Source organism: Mastomys coucha, unplaced genomic scaffold, assembly GCF_008632895.1.
Source record: "Mastomys coucha isolate ucsf_1 unplaced genomic scaffold, UCSF_Mcou_1 pScaffold7, whole genome shotgun sequence".
In the NCBI taxonomy this organism is placed as follows: domain Eukaryota; kingdom Metazoa; phylum Chordata; class Mammalia; order Rodentia; family Muridae; genus Mastomys; species Mastomys coucha.
This window is the reverse complement of record NW_022196913.1, coordinates 14,083,158-14,100,438: the sequence shown is the minus strand read 5'-3', so window position 1 is coordinate 14,100,438 and position 17,281 is coordinate 14,083,158. Positions and strand designations below refer to the sequence as shown.

The following is a 17,281-nucleotide window of genomic DNA, read 5'->3' as shown; positions in this document are numbered from 1 at the left end:
TCCTAGACATACTCATTTTTCTCATAGATATTTATCTTCATATTTCAGTATTTAACAGGACCTGCATTTTTCAAGTCTGAACAACTCTGTCTCAAGCTCCCTCTTTCCCACACCTCCCTTGCTTGGCTGCCAATGAGTGGTACTGACTACCTGACAGGTGGCAGGTGGCACCCAGACACCTGATTCTGACCACCCTCTACTTGTTCTCTGGCCTGGTCCATAGCCACACAATGGCTATGCACTCTTCCAGAGTTGTTAACTTCATTTCTACTTTCTGACCACTTCCTCCTATGCATCCTACTCTTGACCTTTGCTTATATTTACATCAGTATCAGCAATGTGACTCAAGCCTACAGACACAAACTCACTCACCTTTGTAACCTGGACCTAACTTTCAAGGACTTTACCATACAAGGCTCATTTTCTTATCATGGAACCTTACTGCAACCTCACTACATCAATGAAGCCAAATCAGAACCCATGTTTCCTACTGTCTATAGCACAAAACTAGAGAAAAGTGACTATGCTCACTACAGACTTATAAATTAAAACCATAGACCTTAACAAAGACCAACCCTAAGGTGGGTATACAAACTATGTTGAGTTTTATGAGACATTCTGTATGTATCCTGCTCTTCTAGACTATTAGGAAACTACTGAAATACATCTTCCTCTATGCCAGAACTCCTTCTGTCAAATCCCTCTCTCTGTTCAGGACACCAGCTGGAACTTTTACTGTACTGTGTTTCATAGAAAGGAAATGCAAGAGGGCAGGAGGCAAGGATCACAGCCTCACAGGAGTTTGTTGCACAGGACTCTACCTTTATTGCCTAATTAAATTTTAAATCCACACCATAAACCAGAGGTCTGTGCACTAGACAAGCTGTAGACACATGGTTCTCTGATTAGAGCAGGACTTAAGCTTTCAGAGTGCCCACTGCAATATCTAAATGTAAATCTGTTATGTAAATTTAAAATTTAAAAGAAAAAGGCTTACCAAGGGTGGATCGAGATAACTATGTGTGGTTGACCATGTCTGGGGGGTGATCAGGCTGTACAGAGGGAACTGCTGCTGGGGACTGTACACTGGAGGTAAGTAAAACGATGTAGCATAGCGCTGCTGTGTGTAAAGGTTCATGTCCAGAGGTCTAAATCCATTCTTTGGCAAAAATGTGTTTATCGCTATTGCCTTTGCTTTTATCCGCGCCTGTTTGGAGACATTCAAGATGTTAAATGTTCCAATTAGATCATTTAAGAATACTAATCATGTAATAAACAAGCTATATGCAATAGTCTTATTTACCTTAATTGGCTTTCCTTGGAAAGTTCTGACTTCTTCTCGAAGGTATTTATAAGCCTATGGGTAAAATTATCCAAAACATCATTCTGTTAACTTTTTAAGTTAACTTTACAGCTCAAATAATGATATATATGGTTAAAATAGCAGACAGGATCTAAAAAAAGTGATTTATGACCCTCTTTTGGTCCCAGATCACTAAAAGCATCCTTATTATAGTACCTGTACCCATATTATTATAAAATATTTAAATATACTTTTATAAGTATTAATAAATACCATATAAGCAGCCCCAAACCACAAGCTAAAACTTCTCAATTTAGATACAAAAAGGAATACTGCTTCCCTTCTATTAATCTCAATTAGAAACTGGGATTAGGTAATGTAGGAAAGGAAGTACGTGAAAGGAAAGAACAGGAGACTGGAATATTTGTGCTGTTATCACTACAAAGGCCTACATCTACTATCATCTGAACATTAATCTTTATCAAGCTCCACTTCACTCGGAGGCTCTTCAGTTTCACTAATGCTCACCCGTCTGGCTTACCAAGCAGGCCACAGCCACATAACACAGACCCTTCAGCCTTGTAGATTTCTGTGCTTTTTCCTCCTGACCCTCTGTTTATAGTGCTTAACATTTCATACTTGTTAGGCTTCCCCTAAATCAGACACCTCCTTTAAGAGCAAAAAACTTCTCAATACCTTTGAAAGCACTTTGCCACACAATGGACACCCCCTCATTGGTCAGGGTTACATTTAAATTTCCCCACTTTGCAAATAAAAACTTTTCCCCAGATATGAGAGTAGATTTGATTTCCCAAAACTACTTACTCATAAAACACTTAGAAGTAATGTGAGCTTCTTTCAGTAGTGCTACAAAAACATACATGTGGGCTCCTAGACCTCAGTTTTCTCTGGACTTAACATGGTGCTGCTACAATAACCTCAATGTCCTAACTTCTGCTGTACACTGATGGTGCATGGGTAAACTATGGACGACTTCACAGGTTAGCAGAGGAATACACTTACCTGCTGTGCATCTGCTTCTGTTTCAAAGGTAATAAACCAATTATCATTATAAGCAAATTCACAGTTTATAAATTTTGGTAAATTATCTCCTTTAAATAGTGCTTCTACTTCCTACAGGAAACAGAGAAATTAGAAATTAGCCCTCAGTTATGCTGCTTTTTGTCATCATCCAGTTAGGAGGAAAACATACCCTCTCATGCTCTGATGCAGCTGTCATCCAAGTGTAAAGCCTCTTTCAGAAACACTGCAGAGAGTGCCCACAGGATCACATGCCACCGAGAAGGAAGTAATTACTGACAGCTTTCCCCACCCACAAGGAACTAGAATTAATATGAACAGGAGGACCAGCATGCCCTGCATAAGAAACCCTATTTTGATCCCCAATACAACATAAACTGAACATTGTGGTACATGTTTGTAATTCCAGAACTCAAGCTAGGAGACCAATTAAGTTGAAGGTCATTCTCAGCTACATAGAGTACTACTCTGGTATACATGATCCTTAACAGAAGAGAAGAGGATGGGGAAGAGGGGAGAGCGAAGGGGAGTGGCGAGAGGAGGAAGAGAAGGGGACCAGGAAGGAAGGGGGAAGGAAGGAAATATTGTATTTTTCAGCAGGCTAACAAATACACAAATTACTTTAAAAAATAGTTTGAAAACTAAAAATATTAGCTGAACTTTTGCTTCTGGCTAAGTTGCACTAGATTTATGGTCCCAAATGACACAAGTCATAAGTAAAAAGATATAACGTGCTATATAAAGCTTTCTAGACACTGGTCATTAGCAAGGTAAGAGAGCCTTCCCTGAGAGAACATACAGGGGTCAAGTGCCCAAGCCTAGAGTTTCTAGGTCACAGGATGGGCAAAAGCTTTGTAGAAGGTTCTCCTTAGGTCATTTGCCAGAAACAAAACAACTAGAATGGTAAGGTAGAATAACTGTACAGCCAGTTTACTGGGCAGCTAGAGTGGGAAATCTGTCTTAACCCTGAGAACAGGACGGCAACTGAATAAGGCTGTATGAAGGCTGTTTTGAACCATGTAACAAATGTGCCTCAGAATAGCCCTGAGCAGCCTTTCCTGCCTTAGTCTTGAGCAGTTGGAACTACACACAAACCACCGAGGAATATTGCTGAATCTCAGAATATTTATTAGAATTCAAAACTATCTGAAGTTTTTACCACTCACTGAAGAAATAATCACATAAAGAAATAGAAAAAGCTGCCTATAATGAAAAAGACCAATTGGATTAACCTTAAAAGAATACAAATGAGAGCAAAACCAAAATAGTTACTGAATGTCCATGCTCAGAAATGAAAAGCCTGAGAATGACGATAATTTCCTAAGAGTTAGAGAAAGACAGAGGAACAAAGAAAAAAACTGGCAGTTTTCTTTTCAGCAGGAACAATGCAAACCACAGAAAAATGTGTTTAAAACACAGGAATTGGGTGTTGTGTGTGTGTGGGGAACATTCACTACCAATCCAGAAGCTTTACTAACTCCTCCCCACAAACCAAACAAAGCAAATAAAAAAGCCTTTAGTAAGCTCTAACTCAGGAGTCTCTCAAACATACCAAAGATGAAGAAAAGTTGTTTTCCATACTAATCGATTGGTACAAGATCTCTCAAAGGAATCAAGCAAAAGGGAAAAAACAACCTGACTGAAAGGCTAATAAATTCAGGCTTGTCCAACTGTTAAGACATGCAACCAAGTGATATTATAAACAAAGTTCATGCTTAAAAAGCATGCAGTTGACTTATAAAAAACATACACAAAAACTCATGTTTTAAGAAAGTTTAGTTATGTTTTGGATGGCATTCTTTAGTTATCCCAGGCTGCACGCAGCTGAGTGGGCTGCAGGTGGAGGTGCCTGAAAGCACTAAAAGTGGTAAATATTTGGGCCAGTCATGGTGGCACATACCTACAGCACTACCACTCAGAAGCCCGAGGCAGGAGGACCATGAGTTAAAGGTCACTATACATAGTGAGACCTTGCCTTTAGAAAACCAAAACTCAACCAACCAACCAAACAACCAACAAACCAACCAACTAAAAAGAGCTATATCCAGTGAGGCAAAAAAACAAAAAGCCCCAAGTTCAAACAAGAACAACAAACCGACAGATGCAAACAGAATAAGATGTAAAGTTATAAAGATCCACGCCATGTTGCCTCCCCACCCGTTACACATCTAAATCTATTACATTTTAAACTTCTAACTACTGAAATATACAAATTCCATTATTTTTAAATATTTAAATGTATAAAGGAGTCTTAAGAACAAAAGTGTGATGGTTATTTCCTTCTACAAGTGAATCATATTGTATCCATCAGTGTGTATATCCTGAGAAAAGGTGTTTCTGTATCGTTTTTTAAACAAGCCCTATCAAAAACAGATAGATAAAGAAATACCACCACCACCACCACCACCACCAAAATCTCAGGAACATGTCAAGTACCACAGTGGAGGCACCACTTACTTCCACAGGGGTAGATTCAGATATTTCACGCAATATTACTATGCACCGGTTTTGATTTGGCCTTACTTTCTCTCCCTTCTCATCCACTTGGACTAAAGGTAAAGCTGTGAAAAGGGAAAAAAAGAAAAAGGGTAAAACACACAGGACATGATATTCCAATGGGATGTGAGCATCGTTACCAAACATAACAGAGAAACTTGTACACATAGTAAATTATTAAAATGTTCAAAGTCCAACAAACTAACAAACAGTTTAAACCCATCTTTCTGTTAAATTTTCAAAATGAAGAAATACATAAATTTAAAAGTTTTGGCAAGAGCTACCAAATATACACACAATGAGGTGACAGCTGTAGATCAAATAGATCAAATACTAGAAGCACCAGACATGGGAGTTAATGGTTTTCTCCTTTCTACAGTGAAACTGACAACTTTAGTCAGTGGTATTGGGGGTAATACATAAGAATAATTCCACAGACTTAGTGTAGTATAGACAAATACAGCCAGGTTGCTAATCTTTTAACAGAACTAACTCAACTACCCTGTCCCCAAAGTATGTATTCTAAATGGCTATACTGAAAAGTAAACTACTGTCTTGGGAAATGTCATATAATGCTTCAAAGTCCTACTGATAATTATGTTTGCCAGTTCTTTAACTTTTTGTATAGGGATATAAAAATGAGAAATCAATTAAGGCTGGCAAAATGACTCGATCAGGTAAAGGTGGTAGCTGCCTAAGCCCAGTGACTCAAATTCAATCCCTAAAACTCATAGAAAAAAAAAAATCAAATTCCAGAAGTTACCCTGAACTGCCATTTGCACACACTGTGGTACATACAACCACACAAGTAACACACACACACACACATACACACACACACACACACACACACAGAGCTGAGAGACTAATTTACTCCCACCTACTACCTGACAGCTACTGGTGTAAAGAAGGTTTAGAAAATTACTTTAAATCATTATTTACTTACATCTTAGCACTTCAACAATCAAATCCACATCAGTACTGAGTTTCTTGATATGGTCAAGGTTAGCTACCGTTGTAATTGGCACATACTGATCACTGTCCATCTGAGATATAAGGTACATGTCACTAGCAAGATTCTCCCTGTTGAAAGAAGCAAACTCTTGTAACTGATACTTATTTAAAAGAACTTTCACCTCTAATAATACCAACTTTACAGGAGGCATGAGTGTGGTGTGGGACAGCTTTGGAGTGAGAGCTGAGTCTAAACTCCATTTGATATTTGCTCAATTGATACAATCAAAATTAACCACAAATGGATTAATTCTTTGAACACATAGTTATAGCCAGGAGTGGTGCACACATCTTTATCTCCCAGCTCCCAGGAAGGATAGAGACAATGTGGATCCCTGAGTTGGAGGCCAGCCTGGTCTAAAGAGCAAGTTCCAGGGTAGCCAGGGAAACACAGAGACCCTGTTTTAAAGAAAAGAAAAAACAAAAGAACAAAAACAAAAACAAAAACAAAAACCAGTAGCTCCAAGCAAACCAAAACAGGGTGCAGTTGTAGTTCATCTTTGTTTTGGACAATGTTTGAGTAATTTATTAAAAATGTACATGATTTTTCTTTAACAATAGGGAAATCTAGCTAAATGAATGAGAAAGCTTCAAGAAATACAGTCCCCAAATGTACCCTAACATCTGGACACATGTTAAAGTTTTAGCGTCTAGGCAGCCAGTTGTTAACAGGAAGGAAACAGAACTAGCACCCTCAGCCAGGGTAGAAGGAAAACAATACATTAGCCAACAGGACACGGTGGACTACTTTCTGGCATGTGGGCCAAAGAAAATGTTTCCTGTTATTTCTCAGGGAAAAGATCATATGTAATATAACATACACAGTCTCAAACACACCACAAAACAAAAACACAGGAATGGGTTTCACAGCCCTTCTTCAGTGAAGGCCAAACAGTGAGAGGAACCCTTCTCACCTGTTCCTCCTCTCAGAGGTGACACTGGTAGCTATGGGGAGAGCTATACCACGGTTTGTAAATGGCAGGGTTTGTAAACAACTTTGACAAAAGTATGTTTCATTTTTACAGCATGCCATTTGCTAAAACTCAGTAATTTACTAAGTTGTGATAAAGGGAAGGAAGAAAGGATGCCTGGATATTGTTCCTTTATCTTTTTTGTTTGGTTTTTTGTTTTGTTTTGTTTTCTTTTTTGAGACAGGGTTTATCTGTATAGCCCTGGCTGTCCTGGAACTCACTCTGTAGACCAGGTTTTAGCCTCGACCTCAGAAATCCTCTTGCCTCTGCCTCCCAAGTGCTGGGATTAAAAGCATGCGCCACCACTGCCCAGCTGTTCCTTTATCTTAAACAGGCCTTCTTGTCTTTGTGGGGCCTTCATTCAGACATGGTGGTGTTCTCAGAGCTATAGGGAACTTCATTTGCTGCCAGTTATCTACCCATCCACATGTCTACTTTCATCACTAACTCAAAAGTTTAGCATTTTTCAACAAGATGCCATTTTAGGGAAATTAAGACAAACATGTATCTAAATGTGAGAGCCATATAAATAAAGTAGCCCACTAAAGAGGTGTTTTGGACATTCAACTGAAGGTCTAAAGCATGTTGTGTATATGCAGAAATCCATAGTCAAACAACAGTCCAGACAATCGTCACCAAGGTGGATCTGAGGCAAACTCTGGGGATTCCTGGCCTGAGGGACACCACCAGTTCTCTATAGCACTTCTGATCAGTAGACAGGCATGTAATTAGGTATTTATAAACATACTACTATGAAAAATCACATTTGTAATTAACAGCCAATGTGTAATACAGGAGATATCAGGCATTAGAAAATATCACTAACAGCCTTACCTAGATAAGCAGAATTCCAATGTTTTTTTAAGTACTTCCCGAGGGTCTTCCTGGGTTTCTGGTTGAGACTCATTTCCTCCTACACAGAAGTAATAAACAACTCAGGAAAAAATGGCTTAAAATTTAGCAAGCAGGTCAGTAATTCAGTACAGCATTTCAGTCTTTTCACCTGCATGTATGCACAATAATATGAAACATGCTATTTTACCTGCCAGAAAAAAGTAAACCATGAAAAAACAAAACAAACACAATAGCTGAGAAAACAATGGCATTTCATTGGCCAAGTCTAGCAGTAACTCTGTCACCACCACAGAAAGCATAGGCTTCCTTCGTGTCTTGCCTTACTTCAGTAAAGATTTTCAGGTAGCAAACAAGCACACTGACTCTAAATAAAAGTAATTACAAAAAAAAAAAAATCATCAAAACAAAGAAAAGATAAATATAGGTAAAACCAAACCACCCCAGACAGAAACATAAGGAAGAAAGCTGGAGATTGCTAATACACAGGCCATTTGTTCTATAGGACTAGGTATATTCTACAGGAGAGCTGAAATTTACCTTCCCAGCAGTCAAAGGGTCAAATGAGAAACTGTTTAAAGAGTCCTCATCAGAGGACAATAAAGAAATCAGATTCTCATGACACAAGAGCTCGTCCTCCATCTGGAGGAAACTGTTCAGGAAATGATGTTTGGGGCACCATAGGTTATTTGTGTGAGTATGCTCACAGACAGCAGCAGCAGGTGAGGCGATGGACTCTAGAAGCATAATGTTTGGCTGAGAGCCCCCGGCACCTGTAGCACTCAGGACAACCTTTTCATCTAGTATTTAGTATCATTGATTTGAAGGCATTGAACACTAAAGAGTGTTTGCACATAAGTCAGTCAGGAGAACACAAAGGACACTTATATTCTAAAAGTCAAGGTTATAGACTATGAAAAAGCAGAGAAGGTGGGGGAATTCAGAACAAATATAGAGCAGGCAGTTTACGACAGTGTCATACGAAGCATTTACAAAATCCATCTTCACTAGCAAAAAGAAACTAAACTGCAAAAGTAACCAAGGAATAAAACACTCAAGACCTTGAGACTTGAAAGTGAAAACACGGCCTGTCAATCCCAGATCTGGAAACTTTCCCGAGTTATCTGATTTAAACTCACATTCCAATCTCCATATTGAAGAGACAATTACTTGGCACAGGAACTGTGAATTCAGCCTAAAAGAAGCAAGGCCCCAGCTCTCCAGAGGCCAGCATTCCACTGAGACAGACAGACAATGGACTGCTAAAGAAGCCATAGTCAGCATAATGATACTCAAGTGACTCAGAAGAAAACAGCCTGGGTATGGGGCCAGAGTAGCATGGAGGGAAAGAGTGTGCATGAGGAGAGTTCAGTCAAGTTCCAAGACAGAGGTCCTGAGAGGCAGTGTCAACAGACAGTAAGGAGGCTTGTACAACTGTGGAGTAAAAAAGGAAGTCACAGAATGAAGCATGTATAACTCAGGTCAAGGAGGTTGTTCAAATTGTAATTTGAATGTGACTGGGAACCAATGGGGGGGTGACATTTTGGAAAGATGGTTACATGGTACACCATGGTTACATGGTACAGGCAGACTGTGAAGTTGCAACAGTATAATCAAGAGGCTAACATAATCACTGAGGGGAGACCACCATTCAGGACTCAAACCATAGGGTGCTAAGGCCAAATAAGGAAGACAAAAGCCTGCTATTTAGCTCAGGAGAGTGCCAATGTCCTACTCTGAAGCAATAAAAAGCCAGTGGCCACAGAGGTGCATCTGGCCCATCAAGACTACCATGTAAGTCTACCATGAAGTAGATGGGTACCGGGAATGAGAGAAGAGAGAAGAGAACGATTTAGTAGGATGAAGAAATCATCAACAAAAATGACACCGTGGACTAGGGAGATAGCTAAGTTGGTATGTGCTTTTGTGTAGGCAAGTGAGGACTTGAGTTCAAACCTTCTGATCCATGTGAGCTGACTATGAGGTTATACACTTGTAATCCAAACACTGGCTAGGAGTGGGAGTGGGGGCAGAGACAGGGAGATCCTTGGAGCTTGCTAGCCAACTCCTCAGCCTAATCAATGAGGTCCAGATCCCCTAAGAAACCTGGTATGTCTGAGGAGCTACATTGGAGGTTATCTAGATATAAAATACACGTGCACACACAGACATAAAATAGGTAAGAGCAGGGTGAGATATAGCTCATAGTTGGAGTGCTTTGGAGCCTGTTAGAAGTATAAGGCTCAAATACCATAGGAAGGAAAAAACAAAAACACAAAAACCCCATCCTCAAAACAGGCCTGTTTTAAAGAGCTGGATAAATGCAATTTTCACACTTGTAAAGACAACTTAAGGCTTAAACAAGTTCAGGAGGGACTGGTCAGGAGGCCAGGACATAGGAACAGTTAGCACAAAACAGTGTTCTGAAGGACCTTAATGGAAGGACACAGGTGTACAGAAGATACTGTGTAGGGACAATGGAGACTAGGGGCTGGAGAGATGGCTCAGTAGTTAAGAACACTGGTTGCTTTTCCAGAGGTCCTGAATTCAATTCCCAGCAACCACATGGTGGCTCACAACCATCTGTAATGATGCCCTCTTGTGGCATGCAGGTGTACATGCAGATAGAGTACTCCCATATATGTACAAAGAGTACTCATATACAAAATAAATAATTCTTTTTTTGTTGTTGTTTTGTTTGTTTGTTTTTCGAGACAGGGTTTCTCTGTATAGCCCTGGAAGTCCTGGAACTCACTCTGTAGACCAGGCTGGCCTGGAACTCAGAAATCCACCTGCCTCTGCCTCCCAAGTGCTGGGATTTTTAAAGGTGTGCGCCACCAGCACCTGGCAAATAAATCTTTAAAAAAAAAAGGCAGGGCTCTTCTTTCCTCCTGTGCACTGTGCACACTATGCCTAACTCTCACCATGTCTTCTCACAAGACTTTCAGAGTCAAGTGATTCCTGGCCAAGAAACAAAAGCAAAATCATCCTATTTCTCAGTGGATTTGGATGAAAACTGTTAACACAATCAGGTATAAGTCTAAAAGACACTGTTGGAGAAGGAGGCTGTAAGGATTCACACAACAGCAAGGCTGAGGGTTTACACTGAATTGTGCTCACCAACCATTCCTACCAGATGGATTTCAAAATTTTTAACCTGGAGACTTGTCTAAATTAGGGTGTTTGTCCAGTAATAAAATTTAGAACCTTTAAAATAAAAAAAACCAGAATGATGAAAACTGATGTAGCACAGACTGATCTAGCTGTGCAGGAAGTTCATGACCATTCGGATACTCAGATAAGTACAGCAGGCAAGCAAAGGCTGTGCATGATAGGAGAGGAGAACTCATGAGGACAGGCTGCTGTGGGACTGACTGACACTGGTGAGACTCCACAAGACTCACCACCAGCAGGATGTAGATACAAGGACTGAGGCTACTTTCTTTTTAAAAATAACAATATAAAAAACTAAGTAAAGCCGGGCGGTGGTGGCACACACCTTTAATCCCAGCACTTGGGAGACAGAGGCCAACCTGGTCTACAGAGTGAGTTCCAGGACAGCAAGGGCTACACGGAGAAACCCTGTCTCAAAAAACCAAAAAAAAAAAAAAAAAAAAAAAAAAAAGAAAAAACTAAATAAAATAAACAAGGCAGTATTTTCCTAGGCATGAATGAGCACCACTCCTCAATCCTAACTACAGAACTGTTAAGAAATCAGTGGGACCTCAGCAGGCTGTCAAAGTCAGCGGCCACAATGTTAAGTTTCTTTGTCACCAAGTGTGCATTCCTGACTCATGATAAAAACAGTGCTTTATCTTTATTTCTCTTTATAATATAAGCATGGTGATGGAAAATACATCAGAAGACTTCCAAACAGGAGTATCCAGCACAAGCCTCCTCAAAACTGTTGAGATCACCAAAAACAAAGTCTAAGCGCTGGTAAGCGTGAGGAGCCAGTCCAGAACAGGATGACGACTAAATATAATGTGGTGTTCAAGGCAGGAAAAAAGGCATTAGGTAGAATATGTCAGTCTTCACGCAGGTTTGTGGTAAATCCATCACTGTAAGAGGAGAACAGAAAAGGCTGTGGGGTGTAGTTCCTTCTGAGGGCAACTGCTGTCAAGGTGGACAGAGTGCTCTGCATTCTGACAACTGGTCTTTTCTATTTCCTTCTGCCTGAAGCACAGGAACTGTCTAATAGTCACTGGGAAGCCCTGAGCAAGCTCTAGGAAGGAAAATTCAGTCACAGTTCCCAGATATTTCAAACTCTCCTCCTGTCCACCCTGAACCTATAGAAAGTCCTTAACTATACTTCCTGTTTCCTGCTGTGGTCCTGGTTCTCTGCTGTAGGTGTCTATTCTCTGCCTAGAGCTGAGGGTATTTCAGACCTGTTAGCTCCTTGAATGTTCACGCACCCTTGAGTACACAAAACAGACATCTTCAGGGTTGCTCTGTCTTTGCTGTGAAATTTAACACATCTTTAAATGGGATATCCGTATCACCGCATCCAAGGTTCATTTGGCACATGACACGGCCCTGTTAATGGGAGTAAAACAACCCAAACCTCATACAAACATGTACTAAACTGTCAAAGAATAATAAAGAATAACATCTTAAAAGAATAAAGATGCTCAAGACCGTGAGACATTATGGAAATTCAAGCTGAAATCCCTGTCTGCTAGCTGTGGCATGGAGAGAGGCCGCCTATGCTCCTGGGAGACTCTGGCCCACAGTTGCTCCTTCCTCAGTCTTCCCTTCATTTGCTTCTACCTCAGTGTTGAGGACTGAATCCAGTGCATATGTTAACACTTTACAAAACTGATAGGTTTTGTAAAATCACATCAGAAACAAAACTGGAGGTAAGGAATCATTTTCCCATTACCCACAAGCACTTCACACTGGCAGACACCCTGGCTTCAAAGGAGAAGTCTTTTTTCTTCTTCTTCTTCTTCTTCTTCCAAAAATAGCTTTAAATACCACTTTTACAAAGAACAAACTTTTGAATTTAGAATTTTAACATGTTATTTTATTTTTTGATATTATCTACTTTGTGCCTTTTGCAGTTTCTGTTCTTAGTTTAAGATTTAAATGCAATCTAAAGTTATTTTGATCCCTTTCATTTTACTAGAGGATCCCCATCACCTGTATATGCAGTGCCTGTTACTTTCCTTTTTGAAATCTACTTTAAATGTGTAGCATTCTTCCCTTGTTTTGCCAACAAAAAGTCAACTTCACCATTACTCCAGTTTATCCCAATTGTTAACCAGTTAGTGTTAGGTTAATGAGGAAGAGCTGATCAAATCAAATAGCTAAATGCTGGTGAGCCTTTGCTTAAATGGAGGTTTAAATCACTTAAATTCAAGATGGCTAATTCATATTTACTAGAAAGCAATGTGGTTTGATTTTTTTCTTTCCTTTATAAATTCTTACCTTATTCATTTGGCCAGTTTAAAACAGACCTAGTGTTTTAAAAACAGATTTCCTACTTTAGTGGCAATGCTTAGTTTTGTCATCTTCGAGTCTTAAACTAAATGTGTTGTCTCACACAGCAGGGGCCTGGCATCTTTGGATCTGCTCGCTAAGATAATGCTTTCCTAGATTTCCAAAAGTGGACAGTGAGCAACACAGAGTGAAGAGATAGGCCTCACTTTAAAACCTGAGGTGATTACACCCTGCAACAATAAGAAACAAAAATAAAAAAGGGAAAAATGTATCCAACAGGTTTACTTCCCCAAGTTTCTTTCTCTTTCTGTCACTCTGCACTCACTAACAAAGGGGACACAATTCAAATCCTTCTGGCTTCCAAGGCCTTTATCCACTGTTCTACTCTATCTCTTGACTCTCAGCCCACCCAACCTGCCTTACCCTCAATTCCAACACTAATTCTCCATCTCTGTCTGTCTTGACCCTTCACCCCATGAAAAGCCTTGTGCTTCTCCTACTCAATGCCATTTGTCTCAGAAGCCACTTTATTCTCCAGTACATCTTCCCTCCAGGGTTCCACTTCTGTATCCACCAGTAAAGGAACAGTAAAAGGAGGCAATGAAAAGTACATTGTTTAAAGAAAGACTAAGAAACTAACATTTAATAATTAAAATCCCAGACTCTAAGTGAAAACAAATTCAAACAGCAGGCTTACCTGTATCATTGTTCTCTGCCAGAGGTTCATATTCTGAATGGTCCACAGCCAGAGTGCTCATGTCTGTCTGCTCTGCCTCCGGTGTGTCCGGGAGCGCTGCATTCTCATGACTTTTGTCGCCATCACCATTGGCATCCAATCCTAGAATTGCAGTTTTATCCCAAGAGGATGTGTTAGAAGAATAACTTTCCCTTAAAGTAGTAAATTCCCTTACTACACTGGCATTACTCAAAAATTTTAATTGGGTTGTAAAAGCCCCCAAGATTCTAAATCTATCATAAACCAGGACACAGAAGTGAATGGAGAAGACAGATTAACATGCTGAGGAAGGCAAAGGCTTATTAACACCAGGCTGCTCCAGGCTCATTACTCACCCTGCTGGTCGCAGTCTGTAGGATGGCAGGGAGCCTCTTCCCACACAGCATTCACACCAACAGCTGCACTACTTGCTTCCAAATGTAACATATGAGTCCCCCATACTTTTGCATTAGGGTTTAGCTCTGAAACCTTAGTTGTTGGGACCTAGAAAAAAATTTCACATATATGTATTTTTATTTTAAGTTCAACAAATGTTGTTTTGTTAGTTTATAGTAAAAACAAACATTAATATTAATGTTTGTTAAGTAAAGTGATGCTGACACTTCTAATCTAAGGTTCTCCCCTGTGCTCATGCCACTAGGGCTTGAGTCCAACACCCTACAGACAGCTGTGCATTACTTAATCTCAATTAACATCACCTGGAAATGGCTTTTTGCCAGTCTCACTTTTTAAAATGAATAGGAATTTTTCGATTTGGTGTAGTGGGTAATTACATAAAAGTATATTTGGTAGTGAAAGGGTAAAGTCCAATGTGACATTCTTCAGGTTCAGAACAGCTATTCAACTGCACAGAAGTTAGTTGAGGTTTTTGGACCTAGGGTCTGCTTAAATCTACATGATTTTTTTATGTACAGGTATTTTAATTTGAGAAAGAAAAAAGTTCAGATGTTAATAGTAGTAGTAGTGGTGGTGATGACATTACCAGCATAAAGCACTCTGCATGATGCCTGGCACACACTGGGCACTCACTAGATCATTAGCTCACTGGTTATAATGACAACAGCAGCATTTTGTGCTCAGATGACAGAGACTTTATCCAAAGGCTGTCTAGCTCAGAGCATCAGAACAAACACTCTTACAGGATCACCACCTCTTAGGCCCTGTTCAACTCCCACACATCAGCTGCTTGCTGTTTGTAGCACACTAGCACTTCTGTTCTTTGGTCCAGTTTGTCTAGCAGACCCATTTCCTTCTAGGACTGATAGTCTTTGTTCATACACTTTACAGTTTATAATATCCCCTCATTAAGTGGATATTCTCCATTTCCTCCCCCCCCCATATATATCTTCTACTTATAAACCCTGAATTCTTCTCCAACCCAATGAAAAATAAAACATTCCAGCAGTGGTTATTTCCTAAATACTAACTCCAATCGCCACTGCACTCTTTCAACAAACTACTTGCCTTTTCAAGCACACCACCAGCCATGGTTCCCTGAAGTAGAACTTCCTAATGAAGGACAAGGGGCCCCAGTCTTGGGTGTACCTCAAAATAGTGTTCTAAGCTGGGAACAGGCAGGCTATGTTCACCAGGGTTCAGCATACACAGACCCATTTCTGTACTCCATAACACGAGGCACCATTAATGAGCTATATCAAGGAAGCATGAAGGTTTTTAATTATAAACAGGCAGGTTAAATCTACACTGTCTCAGGCAAGGGAAGCTGCCAGTGAAAAGCCACAACTGTTTCTAACACTGTAGGTAGAAGGCTGCTGAGTCAAATAGTATTCACGTTCATTCTCTGAAAGAGACTCTGACATTCTGCTATTGTCACTCACTGGGCAAAAACTAAAACCCAAAGCAAGTACCCATCTGGAATTCTTTACTGTCGTACTTCCAAAAAGGCCAGAATTTTCCTCCAAGTAAGTGTAAGCAATAAACACTGATTCTTTAATCACAATTAAATGTCCAATTCATCTTTGGCATCTGGCTTCTTTGCAAAAGGTTAATCTCATTTCTTCTCTCTCATACACCTATCTAACAAGGACATCCTACATGCTCACAGTTGTGGCTATGCAAGTACTGTGCTAAGTCACCAGAACACAAAGGTTGGTGTCTACACTTGGATGCTTGCACGTGTGCGTGCATACACACAGTTTTAACAACTTTATTGAAGATTCCCACATATTTAATTTTCATGAATTTGGCATAAAACTATCATCAGAATCCTCCAAAGAACCTGTTGTTTTAATGATAGTTATTACTATATTATTCTCTATAATATAACTTATTTCTCTTTTTTCCTTCTTGACTATCTCATAAATCACTTTTTGGATTAGGCTCAGTTCTTTTCCCAGCATCCCAAAACACAAAATCAAGTTTTTCTATTTCAGTTTCATTCAATATATTAACAGACTCTTGTCACATGTACATACTAAATACATTAATTAAATTACTAATACCAACTAACATTAATCTTTTTCATCTTAGTGCCTTTTGTAGCTGATAACATGAACAATATATGTTCTGTAGTTTATAAAGACAGGTTACATGGCTTCCTGGCTGTGAAGTACCCACAAGTAGCACTCAGAGTTATTACTGCATGGCATAGTTAGTCTTCCACAGTGTACACAGCTATACTGTGTCTGTGCTCTACATAATTCTGGGGTGGTGGACATCAGACACATTTTGCTTACCACTATGTTGCTAATAACCAGCAGCATTCAGAATGTAGTAGAAAGTTGTTCAATGAATACTTAACAGAGTAATAGCACAGTAATATACATTTTCCACAATAGTTTTAGCTCAGAAATGACTTGGACTCTACGGGTAAGAATTATTACATCTTGGGTGTTGAAGTGATGGCTCGGTGGCTAAATATAGGCTACTTTTCAGAAGGACACACTGGATGGAGAACTGGCAGAGGTCCAGAGTTTGATTACCAGTACCCACATAGTAGCTCACAGCTTCTTACTCCAGTCTCAGGAAATATGGAGGCCTCTTCTGACCTTCTGTAACACCAGGCATGCTGCACACACATGCTACACAGATACAAGCAGGCAAATCTTTTATGCACATAAAAAAAAATCTGAGAAATGTTTTAGAAGCAAAGAAAGAAAACATTATTCAAGTGATAATGTCCAAGCCAGATGTCAGGAAAACTACACAATTTTAAGCAGTTAATTAGGATTTGGAGAGAGCACGATGATGCATGAAGACCTCCAAGACCTAATGGCATAACAACAGAAAGCTCACTGCATTCTGCACTCCTACTACAATCACAAGAAGCTTAATGGGGAGGGGGTATCACTACCCCTAGTTCATGAGAAAACCAAGAAAGAGAAAGGTTAATACCTACCAATGGTAATGATATTAGAAAATTATACTCTAATATCAGCAAATTCAAAACATTCAAGAACTGACTTC

General features: G+C 39.7%; 1 protein-coding gene across 7 annotated transcripts in view; it reads right to left on the bottom strand.

Annotated features, from left to right (window-relative positions):
* Larp4b (La ribonucleoprotein 4B) overlaps positions 1–17,281 on the bottom strand; it is an 83,111-nt gene that overhangs the window by 25,344 nt on the left and 40,486 nt on the right. For all 7 annotated transcript variants that reach the window (XM_031359419.1, XM_031359420.1, XM_031359423.1 and 4 more), the window contains 8 exons: positions 14,191–14,338; positions 13,817–13,957; positions 7,660–7,738; positions 5,787–5,923; positions 4,802–4,905; positions 2,327–2,437; positions 1,304–1,357; positions 998–1,207 (listed from right to left, as the gene is read on the bottom strand). In XM_031359419.1, coding sequence (XP_031215279.1) covers positions 998–1,207; positions 1,304–1,357; positions 2,327–2,437; positions 4,802–4,905; positions 5,787–5,923; positions 7,660–7,738; positions 13,817–13,957; positions 14,191–14,338 — 984 coding nt within the window. The remainder of the gene's footprint in view (positions 1–997; positions 1,208–1,303; positions 1,358–2,326; positions 2,438–4,801; positions 4,906–5,786; positions 5,924–7,659; positions 7,739–13,816; positions 13,958–14,190; positions 14,339–17,281) is intronic.